Source organism: Vitis riparia, chromosome 7 (assembly GCF_004353265.1).
Source record: "Vitis riparia cultivar Riparia Gloire de Montpellier isolate 1030 chromosome 7, EGFV_Vit.rip_1.0, whole genome shotgun sequence".
NCBI classification, from domain to species: domain Eukaryota; kingdom Viridiplantae; phylum Streptophyta; class Magnoliopsida; order Vitales; family Vitaceae; genus Vitis; species Vitis riparia.
Window position 1 is genome coordinate 13,356,273 of NC_048437.1, and position 22,058 is coordinate 13,378,330.

Below are 22,058 nucleotides of genomic sequence, written 5' to 3' on the forward strand. Positions count from 1 at the left end.
ATCTGTTTGGTTCAAGCTTCCTTTTCAGTGCCCATTTATTTTTCAATGCTTTCTTACCCTTAGGCAACTCCATCAATTCATAAGTGTTGTTCTTATGCAAAGATTTCATCTCTTCATGCATAGCTCTCAACCACTCTTTTTTCTCATCATGCAGCAGAACCTCTTGATAATTTTCTGACTCTCTCCCATCAGAAAGCAATAAATACTCATCACTAGTATACCTTTTGGAAGGTTGATGCTATTTAGTAGATCTTCTTAATTGTGTTTCAATAGACAACTCTGAAGTATCTTGTTCTTGTTGCCGTTCTAGGCCATCATTCTCAACTGTAGGATTTTCTTCTACATCATCAACTGTAGACTCATCATTTCTGTCAACTGTATCAACTTGTTCTTCTTGCATGACTTCCCTGTGTTCATTATGTCCCATAGAGTTAGGAGAAACTGGACCCAAATCAACTTGTTCTTCACTGATAGGCTTTGGCTTTTTAACCTAATCCAAGTCTTCAATGGTTTGATCTTCAAAGAAGACAACATCTCTGCTTCTTATAATCTTTTTGGTAGCTGGATCCCACAACCTCTACCTAAACTCTTCATTTGAATAACCTAAGAAGATACACTATTTAGTCTTGCTGTCAAGCATGGACCACTCATCTCTAGGAACATGAACAAATGCCTTGCAACCAAACATGCTCAAGTGCTCAAATGAAACAAATTTTCCTATCCAAACTCTCTCTAGAATATCACCCTCTAAAGGATATGATGGAGACAGATTAATCAAATCAACGACTGTCCTCATGGCCTCACCCCAAAAAGACTTAGACAATTTTGCATGAGAGAGCATACACTTGATTCTGTCACAGATGGTTCTATTAATTCTCTTAGCTACACCATTTTGCTGCGGGGTCTTAGGAACCATCTTCTTAAGCCTGATGTCATGACTTTTACAGTATAGCTCAAATAGCCCTCTATATTCACCACCATTGTCTGCTTTGACAGATTTTAACTGCTTGTCAGTTTGCCTCTCAACTTTTGCATGAAAATTTTTGAATACATCAAGTACCTGGTCTTTGGATTTCAAAGCATATGCCCAATGATCATCAATAAAAGTCACATAATAAAGTGCACCACCAAGAGTATTACTTTGTATAATACAAATATCAGTGTGAACTAAATCAAGAATATCTGGTTTTCTACGTGAAGGAAATCTACGAAATTCAACTCTACTTTGCTTTCCAAACAGACAATGTGTATAAGGTAATAGTGACGTACCTTTAACTGGTAGAAGCTTCTTTCTAGCTAGAACTTAAAGTCTCTTTTCACTCATGTGACCAAGCTGCTTATGCCATAGCTCAGTAGAGGCTTCATTCTCAACAATGTTCACCTCTCCCTTGACTAGTCTCGTTTCTGTCTTGTAGAGGGTATTGTTTTTCTTCCCCTAGCTAAAACAAGAGAACCCTTAGTAAGCTTCCACTTATCCTCTCCAAGGTGACTATGGTAGCCCTCATCATTAAGCTTCCTAACAGAGATCAAACTAAACCGTATTTCAGGAACATGTCTAACATATTTTAGAACTAATTTGCACCCAATGCTAGTTTCTAGCTCTACATCTCGCATGCCAACAATTTCACATTTTGCTTCATTACCCATCCTAACCTAACCAAAACTGCCACTGGTGTAGAAATCTTTATGTGTAGTGACATGAAACGACGTTATTGTATCAACTACCCAAGTGGAATCCTAGCATGCAAGGTTTACACACGCATCATCACAAACAATGATCGCATCACCATTAGATGCAACTGCTGCAATGTCTTTGTCCTTTTTTTGTTCTTCACATTTTCTTTTAAATTGTTCTCTTTTGAATTTTCTGCACTCTCTCTTAATGTGTCCTGACTTGTCACAATAAAAACACTTTATATCTTTTCGACACTTTGACTTTCCCCTTAACTTGTCACGGTTATAATCATTGGAAGGTTTTCTGTTTTTACTTCTCCCTCGCCTCTCTATTGATTACTACTCAAAAAGTGCTATTTTGTAACTTGTAATTAACTCTTTTAAACACTTTTGAGTAGTAGTTATTACATTTTAACTCAATTAGCATGTTAAAGACCCTTGCAATCGTTTCTAATCCAATTGTGTTAAGTTTTGGTGTTTTTGATAGCTTATTGATCACCAAAGCAATCTAAGATGAGGGAGAGCTTTATATAATCCATGGCAAAGCAAATGGAAGCTCATTTACATTAAGAATCCAAGCTTTGGAGCTTTGTAGTCCTTTTTCAAAAGCAAATCATGAATGCAAGGAGGAGAAGCAAAGAGAGAAATCTAACATGAAAAAAATTCAAGAGAATAGAAACTGTTGGATATATTTTGAGTTATTCTTGGAGTCCATTTTATGCATACTATATGTTGTTTTGAAGCTTGGGAAGTCAGGAGTCCAACGCTTTAAACGATGTGCAAATCAGATCTGAAACGAAAAAGTTATGGCCATTTAAAGACAATCGCATCAAGCTATGCGAAAATTTCACAACTACGAAATTGGCAGCGAAATCAACCTTTCCTTGCGAAAATTTCGCAGCTGTGAAACACCTTGTGAAATTTTTGCAAGTTGATTTCGCAGCTGCGAAACCACCTACAAGCACACGTGTGCCACTTCGCAAGTTGAAATTCCGTTTTCGTAGCTGCGAACCAATGTGCAGAATCATCTCCTAGCTACGAACCAAGGTGCGAAATCATCTCCAAGTTGTGAACCAAGTTGCAAAATCATTTCCAAGTTGCAAAATCACAAATTCAAATTGCAAAATGGAGACTTTCAGCTTGCGAAAATTTCACAAGACATGCTCTAACTTGCGAAATCCACCTGTGTAATCTCATATATTTGCTACCGACTAAGTTAGATTTTTTCTCAAGATATTTTGTGTAAATTTCTATTTTCTCCTTGTAATAAGCTAAAGATATTATTGGGATATTTCTTAGAAAATATCTTCTATATATATCTCTAAACCAATGTAAAGAAAAGTATGTAATATATATGGAATCCATGAGAGGAGGATCATAGTAAGAAATATATCTACAGAGCACTTGCTCTGCTTTTCCTTCATATTTTTGTTTTCTCGTTATTTTTATTTCTAACAAATCAAACTCTGAGGATGTTTCATCAGATGATGAGTGGCTAGGCTTTTTGTCTCTTGGAGTGAAGAAAGCCGGGTAAGTTTCCAAATGCAAAAATTGGAAGTTTTGTTGTTTCAGCTTTTAATGAAGAGAAAGTGTGACCCGTTAATGGTTTTTATCTTTTTTGTTAACTTAAAATGCCTTAAAATCACCTAGGCCAACACTTGGTAAGGCAAGTGGTCTTCGTCCATTGAGATACACTAGTTTATCTTTTGCGAGCCTTTGGAAGGTGGTTTAAAGGTAGGATTTTCTAGAATAGCCAACACTTGGTAAGTTTTTGGACTCTAATGAGACATCCATTAGTTATCTCTTACGAGCTTTTGACGAGTAATCCAATGTTAAAGATCACCTTGAATGGCAAGTGCTAGGTGAGAGGTATGAGCCATTGCAAGATGCATTAGTGACAGGGATTTAGTGTTTGAACCCATTAAGAGGAAGCATCTGTACCACATCGGTTCGGGAAATAACTATATGTTAAATCCCCAATGCGAGGAAAAGAAACAAGTGACCGAAACTCTCTTTTTGTATTAGGAACCTAAGCCTAGTGATCTGAAACTCCAAGAAACACTTTTCTTTGTAATTAAAATTAGTTACTATTTTTGGTTAGCTTAAAACCAACCTTTTCAAACATCTTTATGTTTTCTTTTAAAACTAACCTTGAAATGAAAAAACACCAATTCAGCTTTGAATTAATATCAATTGTGAGTGAAAACCCATCCCAGTGAACGATCCTAGAGCCACTATGCTATGCTAGTTGAGGCTATCCTAGTACATGGTGTAATAGGTTATAAATTTTGTTAATTACTCCTATCTGAGGACCGAAATCAAGGTACACTGGCTGGGCACGAATTAAATGGCGTCGTTGCCGGGGATGGTGCCACTTTACAGTGATATCATATTTCCAGAGTACTTGTGATCTTCATCACAAGTTTGGTGACTTTTCTTTTCTTTTTACTAACTCTTTATTTGTTTCTTTTTCTTTGTTCATATTTTAGTTAATCTTAATATTTTTTTTTCTCTAGAATTTTTCTTTCTTTTGTTTTGTTTTGTTTTCTCAGTTTTTAATTCTCAAATTGCTAGTTGTGCATGCCATATTGAATACGAGATAGTAGAGGAAGCCATGAACTTCATGAGTTATGTGGCTGAAGTTTCAAGAGGATGGGATGAGCCAAATGCTAGAGATATGGGAAGAATGACGTCTCAACCTAATACCAAGGGTGAGATGTATATTTTGAATGACAACATAGACATGAAGGCAAAGATTGCAGCTATGGCAAGGAGATTGGAAGAGCTAGAAATGAATAAGATGCAAGAAGTGCAAGCCATCTCTTAGACACCATTGCAAGCTATGTCTTGTTCCATTGGTCAATCTTATGAGCACTTGGTGAAGGAGTGTCTTACCATTCCAACGGCGAGAGAAACATTTGGTGATTGCAACACCTACAATTCCAATTGGAGGAACCATCCAATTTTCTCTTGGAAACCACAGCCACCTCAGTACCAGAAACCTGCTCAAGCACTTCCGCAAGCCTCGAACCTTGAACAAACTATGGTTAATCTTAGCAAGGTCGTGGAAGACTTTGTTGGAGCTCAGAAATCCATCAATGCTCGGCTCAGTTAAAGAATTGACAATGTAGAGAGTTCATTGAATAAAAGGATGGATAGAGTGCAAAATGATCTATCTCAAAAGATAGATAATCTCTAATATTCAATCTCAAGGTTTGCTAACCTCAACACAATGCAAGAGAAAGGAAACTTTCCTTCTCAATCTTATCAAAATTCCAAGGGTATCCATGAAGTGGAGGCTCAAAAGAGAGAATCTTCAATGGTGAAGGAAGTTAAAGCGGTTATCCCTTTGAGGAGTGGTAAAGAGGTTGATTTGCCCACATCCAAGCTAGAACATAAGGTAGAGAGTGAAGCAGAGAAAGAAAAGAGGGAGGAAATCAAAGGAAAGAAAAAGGGGAAAAGTATAGAGAAAGATGACTATAATCTTAATGTAGATGAAGAACCACAGAGGATAGTTATCAAGAAAGAAATGATGAAGAAACACATGCCTCCACTTTTCTCCCAAGCTTTGTATGACAAAATCATGCAGAGCAAGTCTCAAGTGAGAGATGCAAATTTCATATGGGATCCGGGCAAGCTAAATCAGAATCAAATTTTTTAATGGACTTAGTCTTTCTAAAGACTAGCTAGTCCATATTTTTTTGTTTTATTTTATTACTTGTTTTAAGTTTGATTTCAATGCTTTAATTTTACTTTGTTTTGATTTAACATAGTTTCTTTTTGGATGATCAAAATCAGGAGGAATTTCAAAAGAAGTGAAGGGAAACCACAGAGAACCAAAGAAGCTGAAAAACAAAGGAACTTATGCTCCTATGAAAATTTCGCAGCCAAAAGAACCCCCTGCGAAAAGAGGTTTCCCCTGCGAAATCATTTCGCAGCCAAAAGAACCATGTTACGAGATTGGGGTTTTGCTGCGAAACAAGCCTTCCTCTGCGAAACAATTTCGCAGCCACAAGACCCCCCTCTGTGAAAATTTTCGCAGCTGCGAAACCACTTCCAGGCACACGTGTGCCATTTCGTAGCCTCCCAAGCTCAAAAACCTCCTGCGAAATTCCCCTTTTGCTGTGAAATCACATTTGGGCTGCGAAATGGCCTCCAAGCTGTGAAATGGCCTCCAGACTACGAAATCGACTTGCAAAATGGGAGGGGTTTGCGAAAACACCTTGTGAAGCCAAGGGAAGTTGCGAAAATGCCAACAAGCCCTGCGACCATGCATCTGAAGAGGAGAGCCTTGCGCACCCTAGGATCACACACACGAAGCCTCTCACTCCATTTCTGATGTCCCTAAAACCATCAGAGCCCATAGCTCTAGTTGAGAGCTCCAACTGAGGAGATTATTCCATCTAAGGAGACTACCAGAATAGAGGTCAAAGTCCTGATCCAACCCACTTAGGAGGCCACCATAGATGCATCAGCTCCACAGGACCCTACCATTACTTGATCATCTCTTTACTTTTTTGTATTTACTTATTATATTAGTATAGATAATTCCATGTTTTGATGTTTTATATTCTGGATTGGATGTATTACTGATGATACATCATATATAAACATCATTTCTATTTAAACTTGGCATTTTTCTATTTCCTCTACTCATTGACTCTTTTTTTTTTTTTTGAAACATGTGATTTCTCTTATACAACTCAGACTCCATGTCACTCAGGAGGTACCACTTCCTCCCTATATTTTCAATCGCTCTTACCACATTGAGGACAATGTTCAGCTTGGTTAGGGGGATAGTTGAGGAAGGAAGTTTTGTTATTAATGCTAAGTTATTTTGGTAATTTAGTTGCTTTTTGCTTAATTTTTAAATTTTTTAAGTTTTTTATTCTACTCTCCATGGTCATTAAGGAAAAATTCTCAAAATGAAATGGGAGAAATTGAATTTTTGTCTTTTTACTTGACTTAGAATTTGTATTATGCTTACTAAAGTTGATGAATTGTTGAAACTTCTATTGAATTCAACTTTAGTTCTTCCACTTTAAGCTATTCACACACTATGCACACTAGGTTCCGATTATAAGATGAAAAACTATTTCACCCTCTTAACTTAGGAAAATTTAGACTTGTACCTTTGACCTCATTTTAATAGTGTTGGGAGACCTTATAAAAGGCCAATGAGCCTTTGAAAAAAAAAATGTTTTACTTGCCTTGAAACCCGAGCAAGGTCTGAGGGGTATATGGTGAAAATCTTTAAAACCTGGTGCGCTAAGCCTTCATTGGTTGGGAGTCACCGACCTCAATGCTCGTTACAAGGGTGAATAGGTGGAGTTTAACATACTGTAGGTACTTGAGTATTAAAATTTCATTCTCAAAAGTTCGGGGTAAAATTCGAGGAGTTAGTGGTTGAAAAATCCTTAAAGCTTGATGCCCTAAACCTTAATTGGTTGGGAGTCATCAATGGACCCTCGTTACATGGACAATTTAGAAAAGAATACCTTTAAGCATTGTACTCCTACAAGAAAAAAGTGTGAAATAAATGAGGTGCGTTTTTAGCCTATTGGAGGTTGATCAGTTTGCTAAGCTTTGAAAAAGAGTTAGGTTGGAGGGAGAGATTAGTTCAGCATACCATATTCAGAAACTAATAAGTAACACTTAGATTTTTGTGGAAGAATAAGGATTGACCCTTTGGGAGTGGAAACTCTTTTAAAGCTTAAATTTGCATAATACCTTCTCTTTACGAATTGTGATTAGGCAAGGTATTTGATAACTCTTGTTGAAGTTTGGGTTTTATATCTTTAATGTTCCATGTGAGAGTTTGATCATCTATAACATGTGCTTCTGTATTAGAGGAAATACCTAACTCTTTTCTTCTTGTCTCTTCATTAAACATGTTGTATTTTACCATGTTGATAGTTATCACACCATTTGGGGTTTGATTACTACTCAAAAAGTGCTATTTGATAGCTTTTAATTAATCCTTTTAAACACTTTTGAGTAGTAGTTGGTGCCTTTTAACCCAATTAGCATGTTAAGGCTCCTTGCAATCAATTATAATCAAATTGCCTTAAGTTTTGGTGTTTTGATAGCATTTTGACCACCAAAGCATTACGAGATTGAGGAGAGTGATATGGAATCTTTAGAAAGCTTTGGGAAGCTCAGAGGAATGAAGAAGCCAAGCTTTGAAGCACTTTTGCCATAAGCAAAGTGGGAATGCAAGGAAAAGCAAAAGAGGAATCAGTCATGGAGCATTCTTGATGACAGTCACTGCAGCTACTTTTGGAGCACTTCCTGATGTCCAAATTATGCATACAATATGTCATTTGAAAGCTTAGGAAGTCAACAATCCAATGCTTCAAACCGTGTGCAATTTGGAGCTGAAATGAGGAAGTTACAGCCTTTGGAAGATAACTGCTCCAAGCTGAAGGAAGGCTTCAGAAAAGTGTTGCGAAATCACCATTTTGTTGCGGAATGGTTTCGCAGCCTTTTTGCACAGTGCTATGAATTTCCCCTGAAGCTTCACGCCGCGATGGAAGCCAAACACGCCAAGATGGAAGTCCACTTTGCAAAGGTGTTGAATCAGCTGGTTGCTATGAAGAAATTTCGCAGCCCTTCTTGTGTACCTGCGAAATCTCGCAGACCTCACTTGTCACCTGCGAAGTGGTCCTTAGTGCTTCCCGATATTTGTAACCGACACTTGGAGATATTTTTCATTAGATTTTTGTTGCCTAAATGCCCAAATTCTCCTTGTAAACCACCAGTGATAGGATTCCTTAGTTTTTAAGTTAGGAATTTGGCAAAAATATCAAGGTAATAGCTGTAAGTGTAATTTTGGTTTAAAGGGAGCCCGAGGAGCCTGTTATGAGGGTGTTAGGTTGTTGAACCTTATGTAAAAGGAAGGAATATATTTTACAGAGCACTTGCTCTGCTTTTCATATATATTCTTGTCTTCTCTTTCATTCTTTTTCTTTCTAGCCAATCAAACTCTGAGGATTTTTCCTTAGAGGATGAGAGGCTAGGCTCTTTGTCTCTTGGAGTGAGGAAAGCCGGGTAAGTTCCTTCATGCATAAATTGGAAGTTTTGTTGTTTTAGTTGTTAATGAAGAGAAAGTGTGACCCGTTAATGGTGTTTGTCTTTTTAGTTAACTTAAAACTCCTTTAAATCACCTGGGCCAACACTTAGTAAGGCAAGTGATCTCCATCCATGGAGATTCACTAGTTTGCCCCTTGCGAGCCTCTGGGAGGTGAGTTGAAGGTAGGATTTTCTAGAATTGCCAACACTTGGTAAGCTTTTGGACTCCAAGGAGACATCCATTAGTTATCTCTTGCGAGCTTGTGAAGGGAAATCCAAGGTTAAAGATCACCTTGAATGGCAAGTGCTAGGTGAGAGGCACGAGCCATTGCAAGTTGCATCAGTGAGAGGGATTTAGTGTTTGAACCCATTAATGGGAAGCATCTGTACAACACCGGTTAGAGAATTAACTATATGTTAATTCTCTAATGCGAGGAAAAGAAACAAGTGACCGGAACTCCCTTTTTGTATGAGGAATCCGAGCCCAGTGATCTAAACTCCAAGAAACACTTTTCTTTATAAGTAAAATCAGTTACTACTACTTTTGGTTGGCTTAAAACCAAACCTTTTTCATTCAAACGTCTTTATGTTTTCTTTTAAAGCTAACCTTGAAATGAAAATGCACCAATTCAGCTTTGAATTAATATCATTTGTGAAGTGAAAACCCATCCCAGTGAACGATCCTAGAGCCACTATGCTATAGTAGCTTTGTCTTTGCTACCCTAGTATATGGTGTAATAGGTTATAAATTTTGTTGATTAAACCCTCAATCAAGGAGCACCAGCTGGACACGAATCAGCTGAGACACCAATTAGGCATGAATCAGGGTTGAATTACTCAAAGATACCACCAAAATTTCCCAACTATTTGGTAAAGAACTCAACAAAAGTAAAACCTGTACCTCATCATCTAGCTCAAGCTTCATGGTAGACAACTCATTCAATAGTCCCTGAAAACTACTGAGATGTTCTGCAACACTATTACCATCCTTGTACTTTAAATTCACAATCCTCCTTATCATAAAGGCTTTGTTTTGTGCAGTCTTTCTCTCATAAAGACTCTCTAATTTATGCCAAAGGCTATATGCATCAACTTCTTTGGCTACATGATGGAAGACACTCTGATCAACCCATTGGCTAATCTGTCAAATGGTTTTCCTATTTAATTTCTTCCACTCATCCTCAGTTGTAGTAACTGGATTATAACCCTTACATTCAATGAGCTTAAACAACTCTTTGCAATATAGAATATCCTTCATCCTAGAATTCCAAATTGAATAATTGGAAGCTATGATTTTAATCATTCCACTGCCAACCTCTTCCATTTAATTCACACAAGAGATCCCACTATTAATCAACTTGGCTTTGATACCACTTGTTAGGGTGAATTCACAATATTCCAACAAACACCAAGATTTTTCTACCATTTCTTTGTGCAAAATTAAATAGGTAATAAAAACTAGTAGCAATAAATAAATAAACTCATGCAATGGAAAAATAAATCAGACACCAGAATTTTTATGTGGAAAACCCCCCAATACAAAGGGAAAAACCACGAGACCTAGTTCAGTTCAAACTTGCACTATCAACAATAATGGGTTACACCTGTCTTCTTTAGAATAATCTCTAGAGGCTACCAAATACATCAAGAGCACATATAGCCTTGGATTATATAATCTCTCTTGGCAAAAACAAAGAAAATTGGAGAAAGAATACCCAAAAACACGTCGTTATTGTTCACGGGTAGTAACACTAGTTCTCGAGCTCAAAATCTGATCTTCACCGTTTAGATTGTAGCTACTCGAGTTTCGAATTTCTCCTCCAAATTTCAACTCAATCAGACCATGGATAAAGCAAGATCGATTCTTTGATGAAATCCGGACAATGAAATGTGTTTTTCTTTTTCCCTAATCTCTTTCCGTTTTTATTTATTTATTTATTTTTATTATAACTGACTTGGGCCCCAAGAATATGGGGCCCATTCTCTCACATACGAGGGAACCCAACACAAACTCCATTATTCATGACACTCCCATTTGGATGATCATAAGAATATACCTTGTTAAAACCTTACTAAGAAAACCCAATGAGAAAAACCTTACTAAGTATTGTCTCTCACCCGTTCCAAACTCATCGCCATCCTGACTTCTCTATTTGGAAAGCCTCATTATCGATATATATTTGTTGTTGACTTCATTAAGTCTACATGGGTCCTTAATACTTTCTTTTCCTATATTTCTTTTCTACCTCTCACTAGACGCAAATTCATGTCTTATGGCCCATTTCATTTAAGTCATCTTAATTGGGCGGTAGTTCGACTTTGCCCTCATGGCTACTTATTGAGAGCCTGCTCATCCCAATAGCATTTTTTTTTTTGCGTTGATTTTCTCCTATATTTTGGTGGATGTCTGGTTTGAGATTGATTAGACCCTTAGTATGCCTAGGCCACGTGCTTTTAGAAATGAGAGTTTGTGGTCCAAGCATGAGAGCCATATCAACAGTTACATTGCTTTGGAGGCCATTTAGGAGGATAACAAGATTTGCACTATGGACTGGACACTTCTATGTAACAACCTGATTTCCCGAAGCCCACACCTAAAGGGCATCATAATCAAGGATGAGCAAGCTCATCTTGTTCCTCTTCTCGCCCCTAAGTTCCCGTCTCTAATGATTTGAGACTTTAGTAGGTGATGGACTCCATTGATCATCTTCATCTACTCATAGATGCATTGACTACCTATGTAGATGATTACCATTGCACGTTGACTGAGCATGTGGACTCACTCCATCGTTAGCTCATAGATTGCATGGATGCTCACTTTTAGGGCCTTGAGGGACAACCCGCATCCATCTATTTTTGGCTTATGTCGCAAAGTGTGTCCAACTCTACATCTAACCATCATTCAATCAAGATTTCTAGTTCCTTACTATTTTGTTTGTGATATGTTTCTTTTGTACACCAAAGTTGTATTAGCTTAGTTCATGTTATTTAATTTGGTTTGGATGTATGCATTTCTTTTATTATCTCTTGTATCCAAAACCTTGTTTATACATGGATATTTATTGCCAATTTTTTTTTTAATCTCTTCCTCTATATTTATTATTTTATTTATTATCATTGTCTTATTTTATGACAAAAAGGGCCATGGGTTTCTTTGATTGGTTTTGATATTTATTTGCATGCATGACTTGCATTCTTGTATTTATTTATCTTTGTCCTAATTTGGTAATTGCTTATCTCTATTCCCACACATTGTTTTACCATGGGCATTTTTATTGTTTTGATGTTACAGGTTATAGGTACTAAGAAATGACTTACTTTTAGATGCGGCATGTTGTTCTCTACATGTTATAGAGCAAATAGGTTTAGACGAGCATGTTGAGAAATTTGTAAACTCCATTTGGAAGTATTGGGGGTTTATGCAATCTAAATTTTATCAGGAAATTGTCAAAAGGGGAAATTTGGTATTATATTAGGCTATGTAGTTTAAGATTGACAATTTTGTTCCATTCATTCTAGCATAGGATCTTTCTAGGTTCTGTCTTACTCTCCTTTGAAGACTTGAGATTGATGATTGATCAATTGGGATGACATAGGTAAGTTTGGAAGGGTTCGGAAAAAGGTAACTTAGAGTTGGTATGGCATTGGATGGATCATGTTTTTAAAGCTGTGTAAAATAGCTTTCCAAGTACTCACTTAGGTGTTGGCTTAAGTGCTAGTTCAAGGATTGGCTCAAGCATAGGTTCAAGTGCTCTAACGACGATTGAGACAAATTCTTCCAAAATTCTGGAGATCTGTCTTTAAATTTTTTAAAGTTTTATTTTTGGGGATTATTCCATAATTGGTCCACTAGGTCATTAAGCCTATATATACATATATATAACCTACCTAAATAGGCTTTTCAATTTGATATAGATGTTTAGAAAAATCTACTTTGTCTTCCTATTCCTAAAGCTCTCAAAAAATGTTTTTGAATTTTTGATGGGTTGTGAAAGAGATATGCATCCCCTTATGTACTGAGGTCAGATCCACTGGGTGCTGCGTCACAGATGTGAAATGCAATACAGATATTGGAAAGTAAGTTTAAGGATAGCATATGCTGGGTGAATTTGAGTATTATATTCTCTTATAGTGGATTTAGATTTGAAGTCTTTTACCACATAATTTTTTTTTTTTTAATCTCCGTTGTGGAGGCTTTCTACATAAAAATCTCTTATCTTATGTATTGGATTGGTTTTGATATTTTCTATTCTTTCAAATGATTTAATTAAATTAAAAGGATTCAACTTTTAAGTTAATAAGAGTAAAAACACCTATACTTGCACCGCAGTATTGGAACCCTTTCTTTTAATAAGAAAAATTCATGAAATTTAGCATGGTTTTTCATAAGTATTTACATTTTAAGTTTTTATTTAATAACCCAATAGTATAAAGTATGACTGGATTTGGAACCTTTTCTTTTAATGACGTTTTCACTTAAAAGAAAATAATTCATATCTTAACATGGGATAATACATGTGTAAACAAAAGTTAATACACACACTAACAAGAGTCATGGGTACCATCCTCTTGCAACGTTAATAATGTAGAGAAGGAAGGCGGGGTGTGAGCATTACTTCTAGTGGAGTTGCCCTGGGCATGGTAATTCCTATGCATTCGGTCATGTCCACCGGAGCATTCAATGGTGTCGTCATGTCGTACCCTTGAAGTAGCCGAGCAACCGTCAAGTGTAAAATTTGTAAGGCCAAAGCGATTCCCGGGCAAGATCTTCTCCCTGAGCTAAATGGGATGAGCTCAAAATACTGACCAAACACATTTAAATTTGCATTGGTTGTTAAAAACCTCTTTGGTTGGAATTCTTCCGGATCTGGCCAGACACCTGGATCTCGATGCAACTTCCAAACATTCACGAACAAGCGGGTTCCTTTTGGAATGTGGTATTCACAAACATTACAGTCTTCAACGGCTTCATGCGGTATTGATAGGGGAGCTGGTGGATACAGCCTGAGGGTCTCTGATAAGGGAGAATCAAATTCTCCATGATACGTGCTGCATTCCTTTTCTGTTAGCATAGTATCCACTTGTATAGTTGTAGGGATATGCTCAATATTTGTATTTGATTCTTTCCTATTATGTAGGAGTTTACAACTGTAATTATCGTGTATATAATGAAGAGTTATCTCCTCATCCGGTAAGGAGGATTTCAGTCATTTACCGTGTTTATCAAACACCTTTATGGTGTCAGAGCAAGGTTTCTTTCGATTCTGACCATGGCTGTTTCGTCTTCTTCACCTCCTACTCTTTCGTTCAATACAATGGTGCATATGCTCACCATTAAACTGACCTCCTCCAATTATCTATTGTGGAGAAATCAGTTCGTTCCTCTGTTAACTAGTCAAGAGCTTTTTGGTTATTTGGACGGTAGCATCACGGCTCCTTCTCCCATGATTACTGCCTCTGATGGCACCCCAAAATCCAATCCTGCATATACCTCTTGGCTGCATACCGATCAGACACTACTCAGTTTACTCTATTCTTCGCTCATAGAGGAATCTATGAGTGAGGTACTGGGTTTCCGTCACTCCCACGAGGCCTGGCATGCGCTTGAAGTCTCATATTCGCACCGATCAAAGACTCGCGAACTGCAACTCAAGGATGAACTCCAGCTGATGCACCGTGGCTCTCAGTCCATTGCTGAGTTTTCTCGCACCTTCAAAGGCCTTTCCGATCAACTGGCTGCTATTGGACGTCCCATTGACGACACGGATAAAGTCCACTGGTACCTACGCGCATTGGGACCCGACTACAAGATCTTTTCTACCACCATGATGTCACAACTTCCTCTACCATCCTTTACTGAAATTGTTCCGAAAGCTTTGAGCCATGAAATCTTTGAACGGTCAGTTTCCCATTCATCTTCCAACTCTGCTTATTTTGTGCAGCAAACTTCCAAAGTGGCTGGTCATAAGCAAGTGAAGCATCAGTTTTCAGCTTCTCCTACACCGTTTGCCAACTCAAAGTCATCATCCAACTCCTCCGTCCACTGTCAGTTGTGCGACAAAGAGGGCCACTTGGCTAAACGTTGCTGGACTTTCCTGAAACTCAAGAAGAAGCAATCGGCTAACTTTGCTGAGGCTTTTTCTGCCTACTTGATTCAGGATTTTAATGACTCTAAATGGTTCCCTGACTCTGGTGCAACGTCCCACATGACTAGTGACACCGAAGGTGTGGATCAACCGGCTGTCTATTCTGGTAATGAACGTGTCATGGTTGGCAATGGTCAGTCCTTAGCAATCTCTCACACTGGTTCCATTTCATCTCTTATTCCATCTAGTCCTCTTCTTTTATCTAATGTCTTAGTTGTTTATGGAATTAAGAAAAATCTTATTTCTATTAGTCAACTCACTAAAGACAATAATTGTTGTGTTACCTTTTCTTCCTCTGGTTTTACCATACAGGATAGGGTCACAAGAGTGGTACTGGGAGTCGGAAGATGTGAAAATGGTCTCTACGTGTTGGATCGTCGTCATCATGCCTTAGTGTCCACTACTTCTTCACCGTGAGCATCTGTTCGTTTATGGCATACTCGCCTTGGTCATCCACATTATCGTACTGTTGCTTCTATTTCTAAATTAGGATCTATTTCTTGTAGTAATAAATTGGTGAACAATGATTCTGAAATTTGTGTTGGTTGTAGACTCGGCAAAAGCCACCGTTTACCTTTTTCTCTAAATAATGAACGTTGTGCTATGCCTTTTGATCGTTTACACTGTGACCTATGGGGTCCGTCACCAGTTTCTTCTTTTAATGGATATAGATACTATGCGGTTTTCATTGATGATTGTACTAGATTTAGTTGGATATTTCCTTTAAAACACAAATCTGATTTCTTTGATAATTTCATCAATTTACAACGTTTTATTGAGACACAGTTTTCCGCCAAAATCAAATCATTTCAGTGTGATGGTGGAATTGAGTTTACTAATAATAAATTTCGCTCTCATTTGCATTCGTGTGGCATTGATCTTCATCTGGCATGTCCTTACACTCCTAGTCAAAATGGAATTGCCGAACGTAAGCATCGTCATGTCACAGAAACAGGTCTTACTCTTATGTTTCATGCTCGTGTGTCGCTCTTCTTATGGGTTGAGGCCTTCTCTACTGCCGTCTTTCTCATTAACCGACTCCCGTCACCATCTCTTGCTGGCAAAACACCTTATGAGCTCCTGTTTGGTAAGCAACCCGATTATTCTATGCTTCGTACTTTTGGGTGTCTTTGCTTCCCTTATTTGAGAGATTACTCACCTAATAAATTGTCTCTAAAATCTACTCCTTGTGTCTTTTTAAGTTACAGTACCCTTCATAAAGGATTTCGGTGCTTAGATCGTAAGACACATCGTGTCTATGTTTCTCGACATGTGCAGTTTTATGAACATACCTTTCCCTATAATGGTGATTCTGTGCAAAATCTGCCATCTAACATTGACTATATTCATTTTTCTGAGTCTCAGGAATGTGTTTCTAGTTCTTCTAATGTTAGTACTTCAGATTCTTTGCCTTCACCATCTTTCTTGAATTCACTGTGTCTGCCTTGCAATGATATTCCACACTTGTCTTCGACTTCTTCTCCTGGTCCGCAAGTTCCTCTTGATGAGGACTCTCTCTTGGATTCTGTTGCTACAGATTCGACCACTCCTTCACCAGTTTCGTCTTCTCCTCGTGTGACCACTTCCAGCCATCCGATGATTACTAGAGGGAAAGCTGGTATATTCAAAGCACGGTTGTATCATGCTATGAATATTTCATCTTCTTCTCAGTTGTTTTAGGCTCTTCTTGCTCTCAAAGAGCCACGAGGCTTCAAGTCTGCTGCAAAGCACCCTGAATGGCTCTCGGCTATGGATGATGAAATTCACGCACTAAAGAAAAATGATACGTGGGTTCTTGTACCTCGTCCTCAGCATCATAATGTGGTTGGCTGTCGCTGGATTTTCAAAACAAAGCTTCACTTTGATGGGTCTATTGAGCGTCATAAGGCACGTCTTGTGGCTCAAGGATTTTCTCAAGTTCATGGTCTTGATTTTGGTGACACCTTTAGCCCTGTGGTGCGTCCTGCTACAGTCAGAATCATTCTATCCTTGGCTGTTACTTCTGGATGGCGTTTACATCAGCTAGATGTTAAAAATGCCTTTCTTCATGGCTTTCTCCACGAAGAGGTGTACATGGAACAACCGTCTGGCTACACTGATCCACAGTTTCCTCAGCATGTTTGTCGTCTAAAACGTGCTCTTTATGGCTTGAAACAAGCTCCTCGAGCTTGGTTTCATCGATTTAGCTCATTTTTGCTCAAACTTGGTTTTCACTCTAGTCAGGCTGATTCTTCGTTGTTTGTATATCACTCCTCGCATGGTACTGTTTACTTACTTCTTTATGTTGATGACATGATCATCACTGGAAGTACTCCTTCTCTGGTTCACACCTTTATTACTCGGCTTTCCAATGAGTTCTCCATGAAGGATTTGGGTGATCTTCATTATTTTCTTGGCGTTGAAGTCCAAGCTAATGAGAAGGGTCTACTTTTCAGTCAAACGAAGTATGCTCTTGATCTCTTGCAACGTGCTTCAATGATTGATGCCAAGCCTATTTCTACACCTTTTGTTATTGGACAGCATCTATCCGCCGAAGGGACTCTATTCTCCGACCCTACTCTGTTTCGTTCTCTTGCCGGTGCTCTTCAATACCTCACGATCACCAGGCCTGATTTGTCCTTCAGTGTCAACTCCATTTGCCAGTTCATGCATGCTCCCACCGAGGATCATTTTCGTGCTCTCAAGCGTATCTTGCGCTATGTTAAAGGCACTGCTCATCATGGTCTTCAACTTCACAAACAGTCCACTCGTGATCTTCTTGGCTACTCTGATGCGGACTGGGCTGGATGTCCTGATACACGTCGTTCTACTACTGGCTATGCTATCTTTTTTGGAGCTAATTTAATCTCTTGGTCTTCTAAGAAACAAAGCACTGTCTCTCGTTCAAGTGCAGAAGCTGAATACCGCTCCTTAGTTGTTGCTACTGCTGATATTGCATGGATTATTCAGTTGCTTCGGGACCTTCATGTTACACTCTCAGTGCCACCTAAAATTCTTTGTGACAATCAAAGTGCAATTTTTATGGCAGTCAATCCGATTACTCGTCCTCGATCCAAACATATTGCAATCGACTACCATTTTGTTCGTGAACTTCTTGATAAAGGCACTTTGCAAATTGATTTTGTTCCTTCACATCTACAGCTTGCTGATTCTCTGACCAAAGGAGTTACCAAGCCACAATTCTATCTCTTTTGAAGCAAGCTCAGCGTTCTCCCTTCTACCACGCTCACCTTGCAGGGGGGTGATAAGGGAGAATCAAATTCTCCATGATACGTGCTGCATTCCTTTTCTGTTAGCATAATATCCACTTGTATAGTTGTAGGGATATGCTCAATATTTGTATTTGATTCTTTCCTATTATGTAGGAGTTTACAACTGTAATTATCGTGTATATAATGAAGAGTTATCTCCTCATCCGGTAAGGAGGATTTCAGTCATTTACCGTGTTTATCAAACACCTTTAGTCTCCTTAACAACGGCTTGAAGGTAAATCAGGTTTTCAATATCAGATTCTTCTACCCATCTGCCTCTACCAACTTTTAGATCTATCTCTTCTTGAGCACGCTTCAAAGCATGCCTATTATTCAATAATGCAGACAAGATCCATGTAGAGACAATAGAAGTGGTGTCTGACCCTCCCACAATGAGAGTCTGTGACTTTATATTTGTGTAAAAAAAGCAAACAAAGTGTTTTAGAGAATAAATAAATGAACGGATAAATAAAAGAACCTACTATGCATCTTGAAATTGATTTTAAGAAGAATGGTATTGCACACCAAGACTCAGAGTAGTCTTCAAATTATGTCTAGGGAACTATAAGCTGATTTGGAAGAAAAGAGTATATGAAACATACATACCATTACTGTTGCCTTGATAACAGTTTCCCGTGTATGGCCAAATATGGAATTGTCTTTGAGAACAGATAGCATCACATCAATGAAGTCTTGCCTGCTGCCGGGATCACTCTTGAGTTTCGTAACATGTTCTTCTACCCAACCTTCCACAAAAGGGTCCAACTGCTCCGCTACACGCTTCATAGACCCCAAATGGCCTTGCAAATCCATCCATTCTACAAATGGAATGACGTCAGATGCAACAAAGGCCCCAGTTAGAGACATGAATTTCTTAATAACTGCTATGGCATGCCTTGCTTCTTCATTTCCGTGGACCCCATTACCAACGTATCTCTTCCCTGCAACCATCCTTAGTACCACATTGAAGGTCAACTGTTCAAGCCACTCACTCATCGCTACCTTAATTGGGTTCACCCAGTTTGTCTCTTTGCCAAGTGGGTAGAGATCTCTAATGCAAACATCCAATTCAGAAACCAGCACATGCTTCAGCTCATTAAGACGACGGTTTGAGAGAAGTTCTGTCACGGATAGCTTGCGCATCTCACGCCAGAGAGGCCCATAAGGTGCAAATCCAAATCCAGCATAATTGTATCCCAAAAGCTTTCCGGCGCTGGAAATTGGGCGTGAGGCGAAAGCCTTGTCGTTGGTAGTGAGACATTCTTTAACAGCCTTATGGCTACTCACCACAAGCGCACGGTGCATTCCAAGGCGGATCATGAAGACTGGACCGTGCTTATCAGCCATGGCTGTAAGGGTTCGAAAAATTGGCATTGGGCTATTGAGTAGATGAAGGTGACCTATAAATGGCCAGGCACCAGATGGTTCAGGGGCTGACCTGCCCTTACCCCTGTGAGCAAAACTCTTTACTCTCCATACATTACACAACAGCACCAGCCACATAAACCCTGCAACTGCTAGTAAATGAGAAAGGAGATTCATGATGAATTGGGCCTCAATTTGAGACAACTTCCACATTAATGCTGTATCAGGGTTGATAATTCTAGGTTTAGATTTGTCTGTTTGCTAAGACTTCTCTTTAGGGCCACATAAAGATAGTAAGATAGTAAAATACAACATGTATGTATGATATAAAACATTCTGCTTCTTTGACCTTTCTTTTGTCTTCAATGCAGCAGCCGCCCAACCCTAAAAAAATTGGCATTAGCACCGGTAGGGTTACTTTGAAAAAAAAAACGATTCCATCGAAAAAATAATGTAAAAACTAAACAATTGCACCATGAAAACGCGAGTTTAGTTTTAAAATGAATTCGTAGGAAGAGTTCAAAAAGACAAATTCAAGGGAAGGTTATGTTTTGTACCATCCATTTGGGAATAATTGGATCTTCGAACATGGAGATTGGGTGAGGGTAATTTGGATAAAAAAAAAATAATAAGTCCGCACAAAGTGCACAAAAATTATATTATTTTTCACATTAATTGAGGAATCTCGGATTTTCGTGGGCCACTCCCTCACAGCCCAACAGTAATTGCATACCTTTTTGTCTTTTTGACAAAATGAGCTTCTCTCCATGGCCCAACATTAAATACCCCCCACGAACCTGGCTTCATTAAGATGGGAAGAGGTTTATAAAGCAATCTATTTCCTCTTACTTCTCATGTGGGATAAGGTAAAGAGATTTAAAAGCAAAAATCAACTTTGCTCCAGGCTGCACCAAGAGGGTTTAAACCACGTACCACAAGTTCATAAGGAGCATAACCCTTCCACTGTGCTGCATCTTTGTTTGTGTTAATATTTAACAGAAAATAACTACATAGACTATTTCAAAAAATAATATATATATATATCACTTTTTTTTTTCATTTTCAATTTGTTTTCATATTTAAATACAAATTTTTTTACCATTTTGAATATATTTTCATATTTAAATATTGTATATATTTTGTTTAATAAATTTAAACCATTAATACATTTATATAAAAATGAATAAATATTATAAATATTATTTAATTTTTAATTATATATTTTAAATATCTTATAATTATTTTTAATTTTAATAAAAATATAAAATATATATTTATGACATCACCGGTTCGACTGCGGTTCGACCACGATTCGACCACCAGTCCAACCAATGAACCATGAATCGGTAACTTTTTCAATTCAATATCCGGTTCGATTCTAAAAACATTGGGATTTTCAATTCTTGGGTTTTGAAAACTTAATTATTACCAAATGGACGCCCAAAACATAAGTTTCCCCAAATTCAATATGAAAAAATTAATTTTTATATTTATGTAATGATGGTTTAATGACAAAAGTGAAGTTTTTGTATAGAAAAAATGAAATCATATTTTGAAAAGACAATTTATCATAAAAAATTAGGGAAATCATGTAACCATGCACCAACTACAAAAAATATGAGATTTTAGAACTTTACTTTTTCCTTTTTAATTTTAGTGTAAAATAGGAAAAAATATTATTTATTCATGAACTCTAATAGTGTTTTTAAATTTGTTCCACAATTATCCTTAAAAGTAAAGGACAAAGTACACACCAATTTAATACCACTTGTTAACAAGTACACATGTCATTTATTTTTATTATTTCTCACACATCAATATATCTCCCTTATCACTTGCTACGTTTCCACTTTTTTTTTCCTTTTTTTTCCTTTCCCGCCACCATAATCTATTGTCACCTATTATAGTTTTTATTATTATTTTTATTTTTTTCCTTTATATTCTTTTTAATATGCTCTTGTATTTTCTCATAAAACTTCTTTAATTTTAATTTTTTTTACTCTCTAATTTCTCCATATTTATTGATTTTAATTATTTTTGACATATTAAACTTAAAATGATAATATATAATAAATAGTTAATATAAAAAATTAAATAAAAAATATATATAATGGACAAAAATGAAAATATTATCCTACAAATAATATATTATATGATTTTAAATATTAATTATAATAATTCATTTTATGAATTAAGATTTAAATTTAAAAATTCTATTTTATTATTTAGAAGTTTATGATATAAGATTTTTTATATTAATACTAAACAAAATATTTATTTATTTTGTAAATTATATCACATGTAAAAGTAAAAATATCTTTGTAATACTATTTTATTATTTACATTATTTTTCTTTTAATTTTCATTTTAAATTTATCATATCAAAATCGCAATAAGTGATGGTACTTTTATCATTTTTCTTATGATTTTAACTTGATTGTGGATCTAACTTTTTTTTTTTTTTTTGGTTAAAATCTTTAATTTTTAATTAAAATAAAATATATAAGAAAATGTATTTTTCATAAAAAAAAAATGTATGTAACCTTTTATA

General features: G+C 37.1%; 1 protein-coding gene across 1 annotated transcript; it reads right to left on the bottom strand.

Moving 5' to 3' along the window:
* Positions 1 to 13,322: 13,322 nt before the first annotated feature.
* On the bottom strand, positions 13,323 to 19,720 carry LOC117918056 (cytochrome P450 CYP82D47-like). Its single transcript, XM_034834587.1, has 3 exons — positions 18,755 to 19,720; positions 18,350 to 18,548; positions 13,323 to 13,759 (listed from the first exon to the last, which is right to left on the bottom strand). Exons 1-3 carry the CDS (start codon positions 19,718 to 19,720, stop codon positions 13,323 to 13,325), a joined length of 1,602 nt encoding a protein of 533 aa, XP_034690478.1.
* Positions 19,721 to 22,058: the final 2,338 nt, after the last annotated feature.

Excerpts from the sequence above, each read along its gene's own strand:
- LOC117918056 (XM_034834587.1), bottom strand. The coding sequence starts at position 19,720 with ATGTGGAAGTTGTCTCAAATTGAGGCCCAATTCATCATGAATCTCCTT. Across the intron at positions 18,549-18,754 it reads AAACTGTTATCAAGGCAACA|TCACAGACTCTCATTGTGGG; the intron begins GTAATGGTATGT and ends ACAAATATAAAG. Across the intron at positions 13,760-18,349 it reads CGTTGTTAAGGAGACTAAAG|AGACCCTCAGGCTGTATCCA; the intron begins GTGTTTGATAAA and ends CTCCCTTATCAG.